This window comes from Dendronephthya gigantea, unplaced genomic scaffold (genome assembly GCF_004324835.1).
Source record: "Dendronephthya gigantea isolate DGI-Jeju-01 unplaced genomic scaffold, DenGig_1.0 000020F, whole genome shotgun sequence".
Lineage (NCBI taxonomy): Eukaryota > Metazoa > Cnidaria > Anthozoa > Malacalcyonacea > Nephtheidae > Dendronephthya > Dendronephthya gigantea.
In genome coordinates this window covers 1,550,763-1,570,941 of record NW_021163030.1, presented here as the reverse complement: position 1 = coordinate 1,570,941, position 20,179 = coordinate 1,550,763, and the positions used below count along the sequence as shown (strand labels likewise).

The following is a 20,179-nucleotide window of genomic DNA, read 5'->3' as shown; positions in this document are numbered from 1 at the left end:
ATGTATATTGTCCTTTATTGACCTGATCAGTACATTCACTTTACAAGCTAAGACGTTCGATGGTTTTATATTTTTTATATTGATATTTATTTATAGTTTTAAAGTTCTCTCCACATTTTATCAAATGTTTTTTTATTAATGCTTGCTAGGGTTTCCAAGATAGCCCAAACTTCTCTTGCTTCTATTAGCAAATACTCAGCATTATCAGGATACATTGCGCTTGTTTCGGCAGAAAAACAACCACTCTGACACAACCTCGCTTGAATACAATAAAATATTACATCACTTTCCTCCTGAGATAGGGGACAGTTCTTATGAAAGCCAGAGACTGTGCATGCACCAGCTTTGATTATGTCATCTGCAGATGCAATGCCTACAGTAACTACACTCATCATGTATGCAGCGGCTATAGCAATTTCAAAAACTCTGCAACTGTAATTGACATCTCCAAAATCAATGAAACCAGAAACTTCTAAATTCTTAGAATCAGGGTTTTCTCTGATAATTATATTTCCACCATTGATATCACCATGGATGCATTGCTTTGGGAGAACATCCAATTGAGGCTTCACAAACCTTTTGAATGAATTCTGCACATCTTTTACTAACTCTTTTTGTTTTGATGTAATAAAATCAAGACCACTTAACATTGTGTCAAAGTAATACAGATCCCAACGGAATTTTAATTTCGTCAAGACAGGACAATTCAAATCCTAAAACAAACAAATACAATGAATTAAGGTGGTTTCCTTTTCAATTGTAACAATTTGCAGATATATAATATAAGGTCTATAAACACAAATGATTCACGTATACCTAGTTTAGCTACAGTATGATAGAGTTGATAATAATGTGGATTAAATAATCACCAACAATGTAAAGGCTATTTTATCCACTATATAGAATTTGTGCGCTTAGTGGTCTCCTTTCTTTCAATTATTCAATACACCCTGTAATCTATTTACAATACAATTCCAAAGGTAGTGATGCCCATGAGGCACCACCATGATTGCTGCCAAGTGAGACTCTCAAATTGACTATCACAGGTTTTGTATAATACCTTTAATGCATTAGAAACTTTGGCCACAACTTGACCAAGTTGAAGGAAGAGCTGGTATTTGAATGAGTGACCATGCTTTTTATATTCATTCATCGTCTTGCCAGGTATGAAGGTGAACAAACACACAATACAAGGATATAAATTATCATCAAGTTTTGGCTTTTTTGCTCCATCTGCAATTGGTGTTGATGATAAATTGTGTACTTCTAAATAATCGCCACTCAAGGTCTTTTGTGGCACAGGGCAAGCGATCCCAGCGTCTAACAGGCAAAATATAATCTTGTGCACAGCATCTACGAGATCCCTTTCGTCATAACATTTGTTGTAAACTTTCAGTAAAAATTCACCTGCCTTGCCATCTTTCACACCACTTAGGTAAAAATTTCGATCATCATAGCTGTCTAGTTCTTTAGCACTTTGTTCCGAGTTTGAGTCAACTTCAAGACCAAATATTTCATTTGCCAATTGGATAGCTTTTACTCGTGTTACAAGTGGACGTTCCATAGCGAGCGATACTGCAATATCACAGGGGAAACTATGGCAAAAATAGACTGCGAAAGCGGGCAGAAGAACATTTGCTGATCACATTTGTAAATATCATTTGAGTGCTCGCCGGTTAATGATTTATGTTATTATATGGCACTATATGGCACACGTTCTTGTGACTAAATGGCATGCACTGATTGGTTCTTTGCCGGTCTGGAATCCCCAGTATTAGACCGTTGCCGTAGTAACGGTCCAACATTGGTAGCCCAACACTCGTGTTCCGCGCGCGTACACGCCACTCAGTGATTAGCATATATTAATTTATCCTAAGGTTGCCAACTTTATCACCAATTATCAATAATATATCACATACATACATGTAAAACTTCTATAAAAACTGAAAAACTACCACACTACGTAATTGCGGTAGCCCAGTGGTTAAGGCTACGGCCCACCAGGCTGTAAGGGTAGGTTCGAATCCTACATGGGAACGGTGCGATTTTTTCCACCGAAATTACTATTTAATTTAAAATTCATCGAAAAGAATTAGGTCAAATAAAGAACAATAGCTTTCGACAAATGATGCGGTGGTCTAGTGGTTAAGACATCCGTTTCTCACTCCGAGGACAAACGTTTCAACACCAGGCAATGCAAAAAATTAGCCTGAAAAATTTCGGTGTGATTTGGAAGCTTTAAAACCGTTAAAAGACTTCTCGGCCTTTGCGAAAGACTGTAAATTGAAAAAAAATTGAAATAAAAAAGCTGAAAACAAATTCTCGCGTCCAAAAGTACTTGAAAATTGAAAGAAAAGCACAATTAAAAAAAGTTTTAAAAACGTGTGTCTTTCTAAAAAGACTGAAAATTTAAAAAGTCAGAAAAAAAATTAAAAAAATTCCCGCGTTTAAAAAACTCATGTTTACTTACCTTAATTTTTTTTCACGAAAATTTGACAGGGTGATTTTCTCGAGAGTGAAAAAATTTAATTTTTTTCACTTTTTTGAAATTCTCTTAGATTTTTTTTTCGACGCGAAAGTGTTTTGTCTTGGGCTACCTGTGTCTGTCTTGGGCTACCTGTATCTGGCTTGACACAGGTAGCCCAAGACAAAATACTTTCGCGTCGAAAAAAAAATCTAAGAGAATTTCAAAAAAGTGAAAAAAATTAAATTTTTTCAGTTTCGAGAAAATCACCCTGTCAAATTTTCGTGAAAAAAAATTTTGGTAAGTAAACATGAGTTTTTTAAAAGCGGGAAATTTTCTAATTTTTTTTCTGACTTTTTAAATTTTCAGTCTTTTTAGAAGACACACGTTTTTGAAACTTTTTTTGATTGTGCTTTCCTTTCAATTTTTAGGTACTTTTGAACGCGAGAATTTGTTATCATTTTTTTTTTTTCAAATTTTTTTAAATTTACAGTCTTTCGCAAAGGCCGAGAAGACTTTTAACTGTTTTAAGGTTTCCAAATCATACCGAAATTTTTCAGACAATTTTTTTGCATTGCCAGGAGTTGAAACGTTTGTTCTCGGAGTGAGAAACGAATGTCTTAACCACTAGACCACCGCATCATTTGTCGAAAGCTATTGTTCTTTATTTGACCTAATTCTTTTCGATGAATTTTAAATTAAATAGTAATTTCGGTGGAAAAATCGAACCTTTCCCATGCAGGATTCGAACCTACCCTTACAGCCTGGTGGGCCGTAGCCTTAACCACTAGGCTACCGCAATGACGTATATATTAAGGCTGCTTTCAACATATAATCCGATGGCCGAGTGGTTAAGGCTACGGCCTACCAGGTTGTAAGCGTAGGTTCGAGTCCTGCATTGGAAAGGTTCGATTTTTCCCACCGAAATTACTATTTAATTTAAAATTCATCGAAAAGAATTAGGTCAAATAAAGAACAATAGATTTCGACAAATGATGCGGTGGTCTAATGGTTAAGACATTCGTTTCTCACTCCGAGGACAAACGTTTCAACTCCTGGCAATGCAAAAAAAATGGCCTGAAAAAATTCGGTGTGATTTGGAAGCCTTAAAACAGTTAAAGGACTTCTCGGCCTTTGCGAAAGACTGTAAATTGAAAAAAATTTGAAATAAAAAAAATGAAAACAAATTCTCGCGTTCAAAAGTACTTGAAAATTGAAAGAAAAGCACAATTAAAAAAAGTTTTAAAAACACGTGTCTTCTAAAAAGCCTGAACTGGATGAAGAAAGTCAGACGGAAAAAAAATCTAAAAATTTCCCGCTTTTAGAAAACTCATGTTTACTTAACTAAATTTTTTTTCACGAAAATTTGACAGGGTGATTTTCTCGAGAGTGAAAAAATTTAATTTTTTTCACTTTTTTGAAATTCTCTTAGATTTTTTTTTCGACGCGAAAGTATTTTGTCTTGGGCTACTGTGTCTGTCTTGGGCTACCTGTGTCAAGCCAGACACAGGTAGCCCAAGACAAAATACTTTCGCGTCGAAAAAAAAATCTAAGAGAATTTCAAAAAAGTGAAAAAAATTAAATTTTTTCAGTCTCGAGAAAATCACCCTGTCAAATTTTCGTGAAAAAAAATTTTGGTAAGTAAACATGAATTTTTTAAAAGCGGGAAATTTTCTAATTTTTTTTCTGACTTTTTAAATTTTCAGTCTTTTTAGAAGACACACGTTTTTGAAACTTTTTTTGATTGTGCTTTCCTTTCAATTTTTAGGTACTTTTGAACGCGAGAATTTGTTATCATTTTTTTTTTTTCAAATTTTTTTAAATTTACAGTCTTTCGCAAAGGCCGAGAAGACTTTTAACTGTTTTAAGGTTTCCAAATCATACCGAAATTTTTCAGACAATTTTTTTGCATTGCCAGGAGTTGAAACGTTTGTTCTCGGAGTGAGAAACGAATGTCTTAACCACTAGACCACCGCATCATTTGTCGAAAGCTATTGTTCTTTATTTGACCTAATTCTTTTCGATGAATTTTAAATTAAATAGTAATTTCGGTGGAAAAATCGAACCTTTCCCATGCAGGATTCGAACCTACCTTTACAGCCTGGTGGGCCGTAGCCTTAACCACTAGGCTACCGCAATGACGTATATATTAAGGCTGCTTTCAACATACATATCAAACTCTTTCCCTATTGAGATGAACATTTGCTCAAACTAGTGTCCAGTTTTTTTCTGTTACAAAATGCGCGCCTTGTAAAACAATATGGTGTCTAGACCAAAGCGCACATTATGCAAACCTCAACGTTTTGTCCACGAATTTGCGGTTCGATGTGGAAAAAATCATTTAAACGGGAGGCGAAAGACAATAACCTCTACGAGGTTGAGATTAAAGAGGTTGATCAAAAAACTAAACGTGTTCGTACGCATTTTAAAGGATACGATTCGCGTTTTGATGAATGGCGACCCTATAGGCTATGGCAAAGATAATATATTTCCCGTTTCTTCAGCATGAAAAGCCTCGTGTTTTGGCCGCCGCTTCAACATAGACGATAGAGTCGATAATATAAACAACAATAAAACCTTTTGATTGAAATTCGCTCTTACACGCGCAGGTATAGCCGATGTGAACGATATTAATGTCCCTTATTCCAGCATATTATATATATATACACAATATATCAATAAGAAAATCACTGTAGCAGCGTAGGCTATTGCCAACGCTATTTACAGTGTATATTTAGACAGCATTTGTCAGGCTTAAAATTTGTCAAAATATACACAACTGTGGTATTATACAGTACTATATTAAAGCATACAAGGTGAAAATATAAAATTCCCTTGCCTGCTTATCTCGTAAGTAAACGGCGGGCCTCCATTCCGATTGTGTTCACATCACCAACAGCAGAGACTGCATTAATCAATGTGTGAACAACATATGTAAATGCCGACCAATGTCGCAAAATACCTACAGTTCATGGCCATCGGTCCGAAGCTAATTCACGTTGAATATGTACGAAATTCATATCAAAATACGCGCCAAAACATGTAGATTTCAATTCCGAATGTAAGGAAAAGAAATATTGTATAGTGGAAGCAGTACGAGGAGTTTTCCCGCAACTTCCGCTCTAAACGGCGATTTTTGACCAATTTTCTTATATAGCCCGCAACATTCAACCCCCAAAGTCCGACTCCGGGATACGACGAATCTTTACCAAAAACAATAAATAATGTGTGGCATAGGTCTAAATTTGATAATCCGCGTGTAAGTGAAAGATAGCTTCAGTTTCTAAGGCACACGAACAGAAAAAGCGCTTATTTTGGACAAGTTTGTATTGCGCACTGCTGGGGGTATCATCGCTTGTAACGCGATATAGACTATTTGTATAGCGAGAGTTTGATATGTAATCCGATGGCCGAGTGGTTAAGGCTACGGCCTACCAGGTTGTAAGCGTAGGTTCGAGTCCTGCATTGGAAAGGTTCGATTTTTCCCACCGAAATTACTATTTAATTTAAAATTCATCGAAAAGAATTTGGTCAAATAAAGAACAATAGATTTCGACAAATGATGCGGTGGTCTAGTGGTTAAGACATTCGTTTCTCACTCCGAGGACAAACGTTTCATCTCCTGGCAATGCAAAAAAAATGGCCTGAAAAAATTCGGTGTGATTTTGGAATCCTTAAAAATGTAAAAGACTTCTCGGCCTTTGCGAAAGACTGTAAATTGAAAAAAATTTGAAATAAAAAAAATGAAAACAAATTCTCGCGTTCAAAAGTACTTGAAAATTGAAAGAAAAGCACAATTAAAAAAAGTTTTAAAAACACGTGTCTTCTAAAAAGCCTGAACTGGATGAAGAAAGTCAGACGGAAAAAAAATCTAAAAATTTCCCGCTTTTAGAAAACTCATGTTTACTTAACTAAATTTTTTTTCACGAAAATTTGACAGGGTGATTTTCTCGAGAGTGAAAAAATTTAATTTTTTTCACTTTTTTGAAATTCTCTTAGATTTTTTTTTCGACGCGAAAGTATTTTGTCTTGGGCTACCTGTGTCTGTCTTGGGCTACCTGTGTCTGGCTTGACACAGGTAGCCCAAGACAAAATACTTTCGCGTCGAAAAAAAAATCTAAGAGAATTTCAAAAAAGTGAAAAAAATTAAATTTTTTCAGTCTCGAGAAAATCACCCTGTCAAATTTTCGTGAAAAAAAATTAAGGTAAGTAAACATGAGTTTTTTAAAAGCGGGAAATTTTTTAATTTTTTTTCTGACTTTTTAAATTTTCAGTCTTTTTAGAAGACACACGTTTTTAAAACTTTTTTAATTGTGCTTTACTTTCAATTTTCAAGTACTTTTGAACGCGAGAATTTGTTTTCAGCCTTTTTTATTTCAACTTTTTTTAAATTTACAGTCTTTCCCAAAGTTCGAGAAGTTTTAAACGATTTTAAAGCTTCCAAATCACACCGAAATTATTCAGGCTAATTTTTTTGCATTGCCAGGAGTTGAAACGTTTGTCCTCGGAGTGAGAAACGGATGTCTTAACCACTAGACCACCGCATCATTTGTCGAAAGCTATTGTTCTTTATTTGACCTAATTCTTTTCGATGAATTTTAAATTAAATAGTAATTTCGGTGGAAAAAATCGAACCGTTCCCATGCAGGATTCGTACCTACACTTACAGCCTGGGGGCCGTGACCTTAACCACTGGGCTACCGCAATTACGTATTTATTAAGGCTTTTATTAACATATAATCCGATGGCCGAGTGGTTAAGGCTACGGCCTACCTGGTTGTAAGCGTAGGTTCGAGTCCTGCATGGGAAAGGTTCGATTTTTCCCACCGAAATTACTATTTAATTTAACTGAAATTCATCGAAAAGAATTAGGTCAAATAAAGAACAATAGCTTTCGACAAATGATGCGGTGGTCTAGTGGTTAAGACATCCGTTTCTCACTCCGAGGACAAACGTTTCAACACCAGGCAATGCAAAAAATTAGCCTGAAAAATTTCGGTGTGATTTGGAAGCTTTAAAACGGTTAAAAGACTTCTCGGTCTTTGCGAAAGACTGTAAATTTAAAAAAAGTTGAAATAAAAAAAGCTGAAAACAAATTCTCGCGTTCAAAAGTACTTGAAAATTGAAAGAAAAGCACAATTAAAAAAAGTTTTAAAAACGTGTGTCTTCTAAAAAGACTGAAAATTTAAAAAGTCAGAAAAAAATTGAAAAATTTCCCGCTTTTAAAAAACTCATGTTTACTTACCTTAATTTTTTTTCACGAAAATTTGACAGGGTGATTTTCTCGAGACTGAAAAAATTTAATTTTTTTCACTTTTTTGAAATTCTCTTAGATTTTTTTTTCGACGCGAAAGTATTTTGTCTTGGGCTACCTGTGTCAAGCCAGACACAGGTAGCCCAAGACAGACACAAAAGTAGCCCAAGACAAAATACTTCCGCATCAAAAAAAAAATCTAAGAGAATTTCAAAAAAGTGAAAAAATTAAATTTTTTCACTCTCGAGAAAATCACCCTGTCAAATTTTCGTGAAAAAAAATTAAGGTAAGTAAACATGAGCTTTTTAAAAGCGGGAAATTTTTAAATTTTTTTTTGACTTTTTAAATTTTCAGTCTTTTTAGAAGACACACGTTTTTAAAACTTTTTTTAATTGTGCTTTTCTTTCAATTTTCAAGTACTTTTGAACGCGAGAATTTGTTTTCAGCCTTTTTTATTTCAACTTTTTTTCAATTTACAGTCTTTCGCAAAGGCCGAGAAGTCTTTTAAAAAATTAGGAAAAAGTTTGGTAAAAGTTTGGAAAAAGTTTGGAGAAAGTTGGGAAAAATTTGGGAAAAGTTGTAAAAAGTTGTAAAAAGGTTGTAAAAAGGTTGGGAGAAAGTTGGGAGATAGTTGGAAAAAGGTTGGGAAAAAGTTGGAAGAAAGTTGGGATAAGGTTGGGAAAAGGTTGGGAAAAGGTTGGGAAAAGGTTGAGAAAATATTGGGAAAATGTTGGAAAAAATGTGGGAAAATGTTGGAAAAATGTTGGGAAAATGTTGGGAAAAATGCTGGGAAAATGTTAGGAAAAGGTTGGGAAAAGGTTGGGAAAATGTTGGATGAATTATTGTTAAAAATTTTTCAAAATTTCACTTAAAATTTTATTTAAAAGTTAAAATTTACAAAGGTTGCCATATGTTTTCATTGCTGTGCAATAGAAAAAGCTGTTTGTATAATGGTTTAATCATTACTGCTCAACTGATAGACCGTTTTTCATAAGAGCTTTTCACTTTTTTAAAAGTAAAATGCAGCTGAGAAACTGACAGGACAGAAAGGCTTGTAAAATAGCTGAGCAGCCAACGAGCATGGTTAGTTAGTTTGATGGGTTTTTTACTTACTGGATGTAAAGCAGTGAAGTTCTATACGTGCTAAAAAAATCAACGATAACCTTTTTTGCAAAACTGAGTGAGTGCGCAGGGGTTTAGCCACTGACCTATGTTTTTCGAGGCGGTTGCCAGTAAATTATTACATTACTTTTAAAAATTGAGATTGCATAACTCCTAATCCTGCGGATTAGTCTATTTTCATTAATAAACTCTGTGGGCGGTAATGCGCTTTACTTTAAACTTATAAGGATATTTAAGTAAACATTTTAGCAAAACTATAAAAACCAATACCAAGTTTGATACTGGATGTGGTGGGATATATGAATATAGTTATAGTCAAATAGAAATCTATATTTCAGGAAAATGACAGTCTTCTGTTGTAAAAACGTTTCCCTACACGATCAGCTGTTCTCAGACGAAACTTTCCCTCTTGTATGTATGAACCTTGAGTGAGACTTACCGTAATTAATAAGGCGACATGCTAATGAGAGAGAGCGAGATGAAAAAATGACAACCCACTATTACGTAAGACTACGTGCTATGGTCTTCTTGCCGTCGTTAATACAACCCTTTGTCATCGTATATGTATCACAGCAGAGTTATGTGCAGGCAGTACATCGAGCAATTACACTCTTTCATGTATGAATTTTTTATACAAGTATGATTTCGTTCTGTTACGTTGATCGACAAAAGTCAAATGTTGGCAGCTCAGAAAAGTCTCAAGTTGTTCACTCTGCCAATTGGAAAGAGCAAATTCATTTGAAGAAGGAACTAGAGTTACTCAAACGACAAGAGAGTGAAGCGATAAAAAGAGTCCGGTATGATCAAAGAATGATTACTAATAAATTTCTATATCGTATTTTGCAAAGTATTGAGCATATAAAGGCCATTGAGAAGGTGAAAGAAGAAATAAAAGAGTCAAAATATCAAAGAAGCCAAAATTATGACCAAAAGAAGAACGATTCTTCCACGACAACATCAAACTTGCCCAGACTAGCTTCAATAACAGAACGACCGATATCTGGACTAAGTGGAAAGGTATACAAAAGGGAGCGTATGAAAATTCGACCAGTTACTGCTAGCGAGATGCAAGGAAGAGCTTGGGAAAGAAGAATAAGTTTAATGGCTAAAAACATTCAGAGGACAAAAAGTGCCTCTCATGTTACAACAAGGAAGCGTGAGGAACTATACGAACGTTAGGTGATCAAAATTAGAATCTTTAAAAACCTTCATATGACAAGTTTTTGCAAACAACACACTGTCGTCCGGTCGCGGTTGCTAAGCAACAATATATTCTTGCAGGTCACGATAACCTACAAAATTTAGCTTGTTTTATACGTAAATACGTAATTTTTAAATAACCATCCCGAAATGTACCGCATCGGCGCATGTTCTAGAATTCAGATATCAATCTATCGAGACTGTCCGAAGATAAATATATATGAGAACAGCAAACATGTAACTAGGAAATGCTCTAAGATGATCAGATCAACCTATATGAATTGCCCTTAAATATATAATCTATACACTCATACCGAGATATGTTACCCTCGGGCTCGGCAAATAGACATTTAGCGACCGCGGAAGAAAATGAAACGCTACAGCTTATGAATGACCTACAAAGCAATCGCAATAGTTTATGTATATATTAAAACTATGGAAATATTTGTTGACTTATGTAGAAATTTTATTCTGCGATGTTTTTAATTTTCTTATCCATGGCCATGAATCGTGATTTTTAATTTAGATTTATTAGTGTGAACACACGCACGGGCCTAGAATTATGTGTCATTTGTGATTGGCCTCATTTCCGTAAGTTATATTGGGCATTTCTCGACCAACGTTTTTAAATGTAAACGTTTTCAATTATGTTATATATCTACAGATTTGGTTGTGTGATACTAATTTATACTAATCAAATGGATTCTTTTCAATGCTTAAGGATTTTTCATACGTTAAAAATGGAATCCAGCTGAGCAACCGAATAGAGGGTCGTAAAGTGGTTCAAATTAATCGAGCTGATGCTGCTTATCAACTAGACTCTATGCTTGAATTTAGATAAGCGGTTTATTCACAAGCGTGTTTCCATTTGTGTGAAATGGTGTTCAATTTTATGAATTAAAAATATGGATACTCATGTCTGACTATATATAAACGTTTAACCCAGTGTGGGGATGATAGAATTCTAACAATAGATCAATTCAATAGTTTTTGGAGGACAGTCAGGACACATCGTACAGGGTGTATAGAAATAATCCAATTTCAACAAGTAAGTAATCAAACTTCAGAACGCAATTGTGCCAAACTGACTTGCACAACAAGCGAAATCTTCAAATTTCAATATAGATGAATCAAAAGTTTGTCCAAAAATCTTGACAAAATGGCATTTTTTTACCCGCAGATTGGTTGAGAGAAACTATTGAAATTCATTGTCTTTCGTCTCCGGACTCCGGATGCTTATTAAGCATTCTTTTTCGGCGACGTTCAACAAAATTCAAAAGGTAGCCGTGACTGATTTATGTTTGAATTATTTCCTTTGTTTGGCGTCGAGCAGAGTAAAAATATGCGATTCAGCAAACATTTTTATGTTATTTTTTCTTCACAGTATAGTTCGCGGAATATTCTAACTTATCTTTCATATACAGCTCACTTCATGGTCCATGCCCATGGTAATTTCACTCACTTCACAATTGTATATAATACAGAGCTCAGTGGTGACTCTTATTCCGAATATATCTTACGGGTGAATATTTCATATTGGAGGGTAGAATTCCCACCGAAACGATTAACAGTTGTCAGCAAATCGAACATGCTTAAACGTAAACAAACCAAATCATGTCTCCGTATCGTCGCCTTGTTTCAGTTGCAAGGTATGCGTCAAATGTAGACTATGATATCTTACATGCATGCACTATATTCTATATTCAATGCACGTGCTTATATAGTACGCTTAGGCTACATAAATATTTAAACGCAACTCTCGTATGTTTTATCTAACAAGTTCGACGATGCTTTAGATGGCATTCCATGTCCAGAATTCTCCATCTCATTTCCAATTCCATTACCTGCAGCCACTTCTTTCTTATCAAGAACCAATGAACGATCGTTACTATCTCGGCAAGTGCTGTAACACGATTTTCTTAGTTGAACGAACCATTTATACTGAGACAAGTATTTTATGGCTTCATTTCGAAACTTATCATGAAATATATAGTAAATAAAAGGATTGGCTGCACTATTGGCAAATATTAATATGTTCATTGCCGCCAGTAGATCCCAAAAATACTTGAATGTTTCATCGGCCTTTCCATAATCCAACCACAGCCACATTATCTGACTTGGTAAATTACAAACTGCAAAAACTATAGTAGCCTTGAAAAACATACGAATGACTTTCGTTGCTTCTGTATTCCAGGCTTTATTCAACGCAGAGTTATCACTAGTGAAGCGGCAATTTTGTTTTCTGATTAATTCCTTAACAATCTTCACGTATGCAAACGAAATTATGGACAAAGGGATGACATAAAATAATACACAAAGTGATGTTGTATACATCTTTCTGTACTTCGGATCCGGCCATTTTTCATAGCACTCTGTACCATCACTTCTGAGTGTGATTGAATGAGGTATCATAAGTATGGCAGAAAACAACCATATTCCGAGGAGAATATATCGAGCCTGGGTCCGAGTTATCTGACTCTTGAGCGGATGAATGATTGCCCGATGTCGCACAACACTTACAACCGCTAGTGTAAAAATAGAGACGGTTAAAGCTATGGTTTGAACTGGAGCGTAAATATTGCAAAAGAACGGAGCATATGGCCATTTATAATTGTTCACAATAATTGGAAACTCGAGCGGGATTGTGCAGGAGAATATTAGGTCGGAAATTGCGAGGTTGAGAATAAATAGATTGGTTACTGTTCGTAGAGATTTTCTTCGATTTAAGATGAAACAAACAGCAGAGTTTCCACCAACTCCAAGAAGAAATATGAGGCTATAAAATGTCCAGAGTAGTATTTTAAGCCATGGTCGATATTGCATTGGTGCTGCCTCAGTAGTGTTAAATGCGATCGCAGCTGAAGGTGTCAATGAAGGTGTCCATGAAGGTGTCATTATATGTGGGAGGATGAAGTACACTAGATTTTACAAGTTCTTCGGTGATCGATCATCCCTCATTCAGCTGAACCTTGGACAACTAAACAAGAGAGGAAGCAAATAGATTATTAATTTAAACTGAAGTAGTTCTGTTCGTAAAAAATAGTAAACAACTTCTTGTTTACAACAAACCGGATGTATTACCATTTCTTTTGATTCACTTTCGTTAACACAAAGGTCTTTCTGTAATATTATATTGATCACGTTTACCGAAACAAATCTACCGTGTCATATAGTACAGCTTTTATAATCTTCTGTCCGTTAATGGCCTTTATATGGCATCACATTTGATAAGAGTCAGCTAGCGTTTGCATATGCACAGAAATCCATTATATTTTGAATTAAATTAGAAGCTAATTAAGGTAACACCGACTACCAGAAAAAATAATTCCACTTCAATCGTTTCTAATTTGTTCAACATAAGAACCCAGAGTTTTCGATCACGACAATTTCTCCAGTAATCCGAGTTCAAGCGGTTTGTAAGCTAAATGAAATATATAATAATGCTCTCCCCAAAACTAAGAGGAATACTCTGCATGACGCCTAAAATAAGATAATGTCTTCATAAATTAAACTTCTATTCACACCCACGTTTTTCTCTAATAGCTCCCGCCATTTAAATGTTTGCTTCGTCCTCATTAATTGGAGTAACTGACGAATGGAAGATAAACATCCTGTAATTGATTGTTTCGAAATCATTAGCATACATGCATATATAGGATAGTCGAAAGTTCCAGTCTTAGCCTTTTTGTAAACACGCGGGCAACATACCCGGATAACGTAAGGCATGTGGGAAATCAATCAGCTTGCATGGGGATTTGAACAGATCACCGTGAGCTATGTTTAATCCCCATGCATGCAGAGTGGTATATAGCAGTCAGACAGCAATCTAAAATTACTATATATATAAAAAACCTCAAAACCGTTGATGATAATCTGATAAAAAATTCTGTTTTCATGCATGTTCCTAAATCTCATCCAATTGCTTGTTATTATGCATGCACAGATCAGTTTTTACATTTCCCGTTGTTTTAAATTAATAATACCTCTTTTCGGAAGAAAATCAAATTTAAAAATTCATTATGAATAACTGCTGTGTGTACATAACACGTGTGATGACGCAACATTGTTGATCACAATTGGAGATTAAAATGATTTTTCTTTAAAATTCAACTATTTCTGGCCAAACGCTCACTTGTATTAACGAATAATCTTATATAATTCATATTCATCATTGAATACCCATCTAAACCATTTTGCAACGCTTGATTTAGGATTATACTTTATCATTTTTTAAGGAATATTATCGGACAAGCCGTTGCCAATTCGTTCCATTGACACGGACGCTTCACTTGCCCAAATTCCTACGAACTGTCTAGTACTGCACGTCAATGATAACTTGTTAGTCCTGGTGCATAAAAAGGTCGGCATAAAAAGCATGAAAACCGAGGGGTTTTTTACATTTCTCAGTAGCGCTACCATGCATGAATAATATTTTATTAGTTTTAAAAGTAAACTTAGGAGATATTGGCCTGACAATTTAGGTAAGGAACTACTTTAGTTATTCTTTGAAATATAATAAAGTGTAATCTATAAAATATATTCCAGCAAACTATAGTCGACGGAAGAATTTAACAATATATCACTGAAAGCAGCTATAATGAGACCATGCGCGTTATACTGAGACGCAACGGGAAAGCAATATCTTTTGATCAGTTGCATGCGAGGAAATGAGTCAAATGACTGAGTGGGCAGGAAAATATGGATAAACTGTTGTGAAAATAACAAAAAATTCGACTAAGTGCGATTACGTGCCTGGTTCAGTCTTCCACACTTATTATAACTGAAAATATAACTGAATAAATATATATATATTAAAGCCCTGGCTAGCCTTGGGCTAACAAGTAATATTATATATGACTCACGAGGAAACATGCATAAAAACGTCCATAAACATGATAATAATATATCCCCATACCCATGATAATAGTCTCACCGCGGCCATATATATGCACGATACAATACAACTTTTATTGCACATGCATGCATGCTATGTATAGAAAAAAATTTTTCATTGGTGATAAATGTGCCAGTAAATAAGGTTTAATTTCACGAGATCGTTTCCGCGTGTTGGCTTATTTCATGAAAAAAGATGTTTTGCTGTTTCGGAAAAACCATACCGAAACTCGATCAAGCTTCTAAACAACAGTGCGTGCATGAAAATGTAAAATACATTCTATTTACAGAGATTTGGATCCGAGCTAAGTTGATAACAGTCAAATGGAACGTTGTTAATTACTGAAGAGATCTGGAGGATTGTCTTATCTGAAGGATTCTTGAATTGTGGATTTCATGCATCCTGAAAGAAATGTTCTATAATCCTATAATTCGGAACTCTGAAATACCGAATTAAAAGGCAAAGTATATTAGGACAAATAGGAATATTAAAAATTACGTGCCCACTGAATAATTAATTATAGGATTAATTATATTTGATTGCATGCGTTCATATGTAAACAAGGAACATGAGATACGGAGCGAGAAAAAAGGTTCAGGGACAAGAATGGGGACTAGAGACGTATGTCCAAGTCCATTTCTTATAGTTTCACGATCGATCTTCTCAATCTCAATAGAAGGTCATATTTCAGTCAGGCAAAAGAATGCAGGTGGAGATTGTCGAAATGCAATGTTGTGGCTAGGAATGGTAATCAATCTTCATTAATCATGCATCTTTGAAATATTGACACGAGCTGGTATATTAAGGTGTCGCATATATATATATATATATATATATATATATATATATATATATATATATATATATATATATATATATATATATATATATATATATACGTGCTTTCTCGTTAGGGTATATGGTATGTCCTTGCATGATTACTCATTCTCTGAGAGAGTAAACATAACCCCGGATTTTAGAATCCGTTTTCCCTTATTTTATTTACAGAAAACGGACAATGATTTCAATTATGTGTAGTCCAAAGTCCTTTACATTAGAAAAGTGGTTTAGGAAAGAATTTGGCATTTACGCATGCATTGTTCAGCTGCTGCTCAAGCCACGAATAGTTGAGTGTTTTCTGACGTACTCGCGCATGTAATTTGATTCGACTTGGATTAGACCGAGTTTTGCCTGCACGAAACTCGGGAGAAACATGAAGAATACGCTCAAAAGGCCTAACCACGATAAAGAATATATCCACCATTTTGAAGGCACGGTTACACAAATATAATATATTAAATATAAATATAAGTAAAAAAATTTTCCAAATAAAATAACAATTTCCAGAGTAAATTCACCCTTACATCATAAATAGACGCTATATTACTTGTCTTTTGCTCTCAAGCTTGAAAAATGTACGATGGTCGTCTTCATGGGAAAGGCTCATACGTTCGGGTGGGGTCATCACAATTCACAAATGTACAATTTCGTAATATTTGCGTCAAACCAGCTAAAGTAGGGATATATACCTAATCACAGATTGAAATGCACCCCGGCCGCCAAAACTGTCTGAAGGGAACAGCATTTAAAAAATGAACACAAAAAAATCCAATCAACTCAGATCATGGGATTAAAATACCCGCAATTGACATATTTTAAAGGATTATACAACTTGTGCATGCCTACTTGTGCCTTCTAATTTAAGCATATATATGTATATATATATACTCATGCACTAGAGTATATCTCCCATGCGTTAGGGACTCTTAATTATCGTCAATGAAAAATCCTTAGCCTTAGAATATATATAGCCCTTGTAAAGTTTACTGTTCTGTACAAAACTAAACAGAATTAACTCGCTCCTCTAATGCCCCGTAAGTTACCATTATAGCATTGGGCACTTTTTTAAAACAAGTTTACATTTCATTTACTTTTTCTTGTATAATATATTTTTAAGCCAAGATTTACGCGTACATTTGTTCAAAAGCGAAGTTCGTGCACGGTGCATCGCTCATGCAGTCCACGCGTGAATATAAATATACCTTAAACGCTGAGCTGCCACACGCTGTGAATTAGGACGTATGCGTTGACCATTTAACGGCTAAAGCAGTTTAAAAATCTCTGATTGCTTTGCTCTCGAGTTTTGAAACCTCAGAATGCAGCAGCAATTAAACTAGCAAATGTACACATGTTTTTCTGTTTTTATTCCGGTATATGCAACCTACCATACCGGTGACTATCACCGGCTATATAAAGATCGACGGCAAGTGATACATTCACAAGAACACTAAGCTCAAGAAACCATTACTCATTAGTTAACAAAAGATATATAACTAGATCAGCGATACGACCGCAGGATCAGTAAAAAGATGGAAGGAGGGGACGCCGGTTTATGCAAGAGTTTCTCGATAAACTATTATAACATATATATAATTTACGAGTGATACATTTTTTATAAAAGCCAAGCCAAGAGCAAGGCAAACATTCAGTTATACAAGCGAGTTACTTACCTTTACTCCACATTACACCTTGTTTGAAATGCTTCAATTATATTCAAAGAAACGTATCTTGATTAAAAACAGCAGTTTGGGTGAAATGACATATGCCGATATGGAGATGCACCTGCCGCTACTCCATGAATCAGCTTCACGAAGATTATTAAACAATGACACTTAATTTGTAGATTTACACAAGATCATTATATAAAATAACAAGCAAGACAGGACGGTTGTCTTGAAACGATCTCCTTGTATATTTACAATGCGGAAAACATCAATATTTAAATACTTGTCATAACAGATAATCACGGATTTTAAAAACACTTCACATTTCCCTCAGCAGTACCTTTGTCGGCACATATAAACCGGTCCAAAATATAATTGTCTAAAATATAATTGCGCTATTTCGGAATAAAACTTTATGAAATATAAATCTTTATGAAATCTGAAACTTTATCTTCAAAAAGTCACCCTCATGTCAGAGCAAATATGCAAATAAATAAGTATTATTTTAGTTCAAGTGCAGACAGATGTATTATAATGAAGTTTCATCACTGATTACACGCCTCACTATCAATTATGATTTATGTTTATTTCGTTTTGGGTCACGACAATACTTAATAGTCTTCTTCATACGAATGTTTTTGAGCGCAATTTCAAAAATAAAAGATTTTTTCCGGGAAATGTTATTCGTTATCAGTATAAAACGGGTCGATAAACAGTATAGACTTTCGCCATTGTTTGATTTTGTCTCACAATTTTGAGATGCGTGCAATTCCAGTGTGAGAAAACACAGAAAAGTTAAACCTACGCCTGAGGTCAAATAACTTTTAAATTAATACATTGCTTCCCCCTTTCTCGTGAAGGGGCATTTCTGAGAGCGATTTTGTTGTTTGTTGATGGCATGCATGTGGCAGCACACCACCCTTAATTAATGTGCTGTGGTTTTCTTAATGGAGCTACGAGCGTCAATCCTGGAGAGGGATTTAGCGGGGGACTCAACCCAGACAACCCCACCCTGTTGAGTTTAAAATTGACTCAGTAACTCGTCGCCTTTGTCGAGTACGGTAGCAAGGTTGGTAGATATGCTGAAAGCTTCATCGTGGCGGAATGTATGTCGTTCAAAAATTGGCCAAATTTTTGTGTGAGTTGGTGGATATCATACGTTAACTTAAAATGTTATTTTTCGCTTGGCAACGAATTGTCTTTGTTGACAAAAAAAGGATACGGAGAACTGATAAAGCCAGCCCTCGCCAAATTGAACATAACAAAAACATTGTTTTCGCAAAGAAGACACACCGTATACAGGGAACTCCCCATATAATGAAAACAACTTCAACTGAACATGAGAAAAATCAGAAATGCTATCTGTGTGACAGATGTAATTATAACCATGCAATAACCAATGCATGAGGATTTAGAGAAGCCGGACGACGTTGGTTTAATTTATTCTTGTCTTTCTAATGGATGACTGCATGAATTAACGATTATCGCAAAAATGTCCGACTATGATACTATCACTAATAATATTTTAACAAAATTGCCCGCATGACGTTATCACCAATATTACCTAACCTGCATGCAGGAGAGGATGAGGCCCACCCCGTTCCGTAGGCGTGGTGCATGAACATGAGCACATTTCTTTCATTTTGTCATTGAAGTTCACCACAGCTGTTTAGCTACATTCTTATCTCTGCTCATCATATCCACGTCCTGCATGACATTTGACGGCCATGTACTGCTTTTTGTTAGATATTTTCGCAATGTTCGACTGTTCAAAACGTTTATGTTTGGCGGAATGAACATTCGTCCTTAACGTGGGAGCGCTTTGTGCTCGTTGCAACTTACCACTGACTGTCTTTATCTTTCGTTCCCATGCTCTTACACGTAGTTCACTTGCTGTGACAGGTCGTGTTATTACTTGCTGAGACTTTGCTGACGTTTTACCAGCATTTGCCATCGATGATTGCAGTCCAGGTGAATTACGTTTTGAAATTCTGTTGTAGCTTATATTGGCTTTTAGATCGTCGTGAGTTTTGATAATGTCGATACTCCTAGAAACACAGCGACGAAATTTGTTGGCCACTATTCTCTGATCTAAATATATGCGTTTTATTGTGCCATTTTCTTGTCTCCCCAATGCATCCAACTCTTTACGTAAGTGAACTTCTTCCTTCCAATTCGCACAATGCACTTTATGAGACTTTTCAGAGTTCCCAGTTGCCTCATGAGAGTGTTGTCTGTCGATGTAATTGAAATGACTGTACATGGACCCTTACTTAGTATAATTCACAGCAGATCATATATATATAGCTACGTACATGCATGTGGTGCATCCAAGAACAAAATCCTTTACACAACACAAGATTACGGCAGCTTGCCGTGGCCACAAAGAGTGAAAATCCAGTAATCTTATAAGACTTAAATTATTACACAAATGATTGGTATAACCGACTAAGTCGCGTAAACATTATTCGAAGCGCATCAATGATCATGGAGAGCGCAGGTGCAAAATAAAACATGAAATAATTATGAACGCACACTATATATATTGCAATAAAACATTTGAGACTCAGTTGCTTGGTTTTCAAATACTGTTTAAGGTCAATGTTATTCAATTGAACTGCCTAATTTTTTTTCTGTTACTCAACCATGTATATATAGGCTTCAAAACATCACAGGTAATTTAAGATCGCAAAAAACATGTTTATTATAATTTGTGTTATTGATGCAATATTGATTGTGTT

The 20,179-nt window shown here is 35.2% G+C and overlaps 3 protein-coding genes across 3 annotated transcripts; all 3 read right to left on the bottom strand.

Moving 5' to 3' along the window:
• Positions 1 to 29: 29 nt before the first annotated feature.
• LOC114521296 (hydroxylysine kinase-like) lies at positions 30 to 1,697 on the bottom strand. Its single transcript, XM_028541681.1, has 2 exons — positions 1,061 to 1,697; positions 30 to 713 (listed from the first exon to the last, which is right to left on the bottom strand). The coding sequence occupies exons 1-2, from the start codon at positions 1,562 to 1,564 to the stop codon at positions 99 to 101; spliced, it is 1,119 nt and encodes a 372-aa protein (XP_028397482.1). The 5' UTR covers positions 1,565 to 1,697; the 3' UTR covers positions 30 to 98.
• A 9,763-nt stretch (positions 1,698 to 11,460) lies between these two features.
• LOC114521318 (neuropeptide FF receptor 1-like) lies at positions 11,461 to 13,208 on the bottom strand. The gene is made up of 2 exons (XM_028541722.1): positions 13,122 to 13,208; positions 11,461 to 13,017 (listed from the first exon to the last, which is right to left on the bottom strand). Exon 2 carries the CDS (start codon positions 12,933 to 12,935, stop codon positions 11,787 to 11,789), a length of 1,149 nt encoding a protein of 382 aa, XP_028397523.1. The 5' UTR covers positions 12,936 to 13,017; positions 13,122 to 13,208; the 3' UTR covers positions 11,461 to 11,786.
• A 5,526-nt stretch (positions 13,209 to 18,734) lies between these two features.
• On the bottom strand, positions 18,735 to 19,713 carry LOC114521517. The gene has a single exon (XM_028541986.1). It carries the CDS (start codon positions 19,699 to 19,701, stop codon positions 19,120 to 19,122), a length of 582 nt encoding a protein of 193 aa, XP_028397787.1. The 5' UTR covers positions 19,702 to 19,713; the 3' UTR covers positions 18,735 to 19,119.
• Between the last annotated feature and the right edge of the window lie 466 nt (positions 19,714 to 20,179).

Coding starts and splice junctions, on each gene's coding strand:
- LOC114521517 (XM_028541986.1), bottom strand. CDS start 19,701: ATGTACAGTCATTTCAATTACATCGACAGACAACACTCTCATGAGGCA.
- LOC114521318 (XM_028541722.1), bottom strand. CDS start 12,935: ATGACACCTTCATGGACACCTTCATTGACACCTTCAGCTGCGATCGCA.
- LOC114521296 (XM_028541681.1), bottom strand. CDS start 1,564: ATGGAACGTCCACTTGTAACACGAGTAAAAGCTATCCAATTGGCAAAT. Junction 714..1,060: donor AAGTTTCTAATGCATTAAAG/GTATTATACAAA, acceptor TGTTTGTTTTAG/GATTTGAATTGTCCTGTCTT.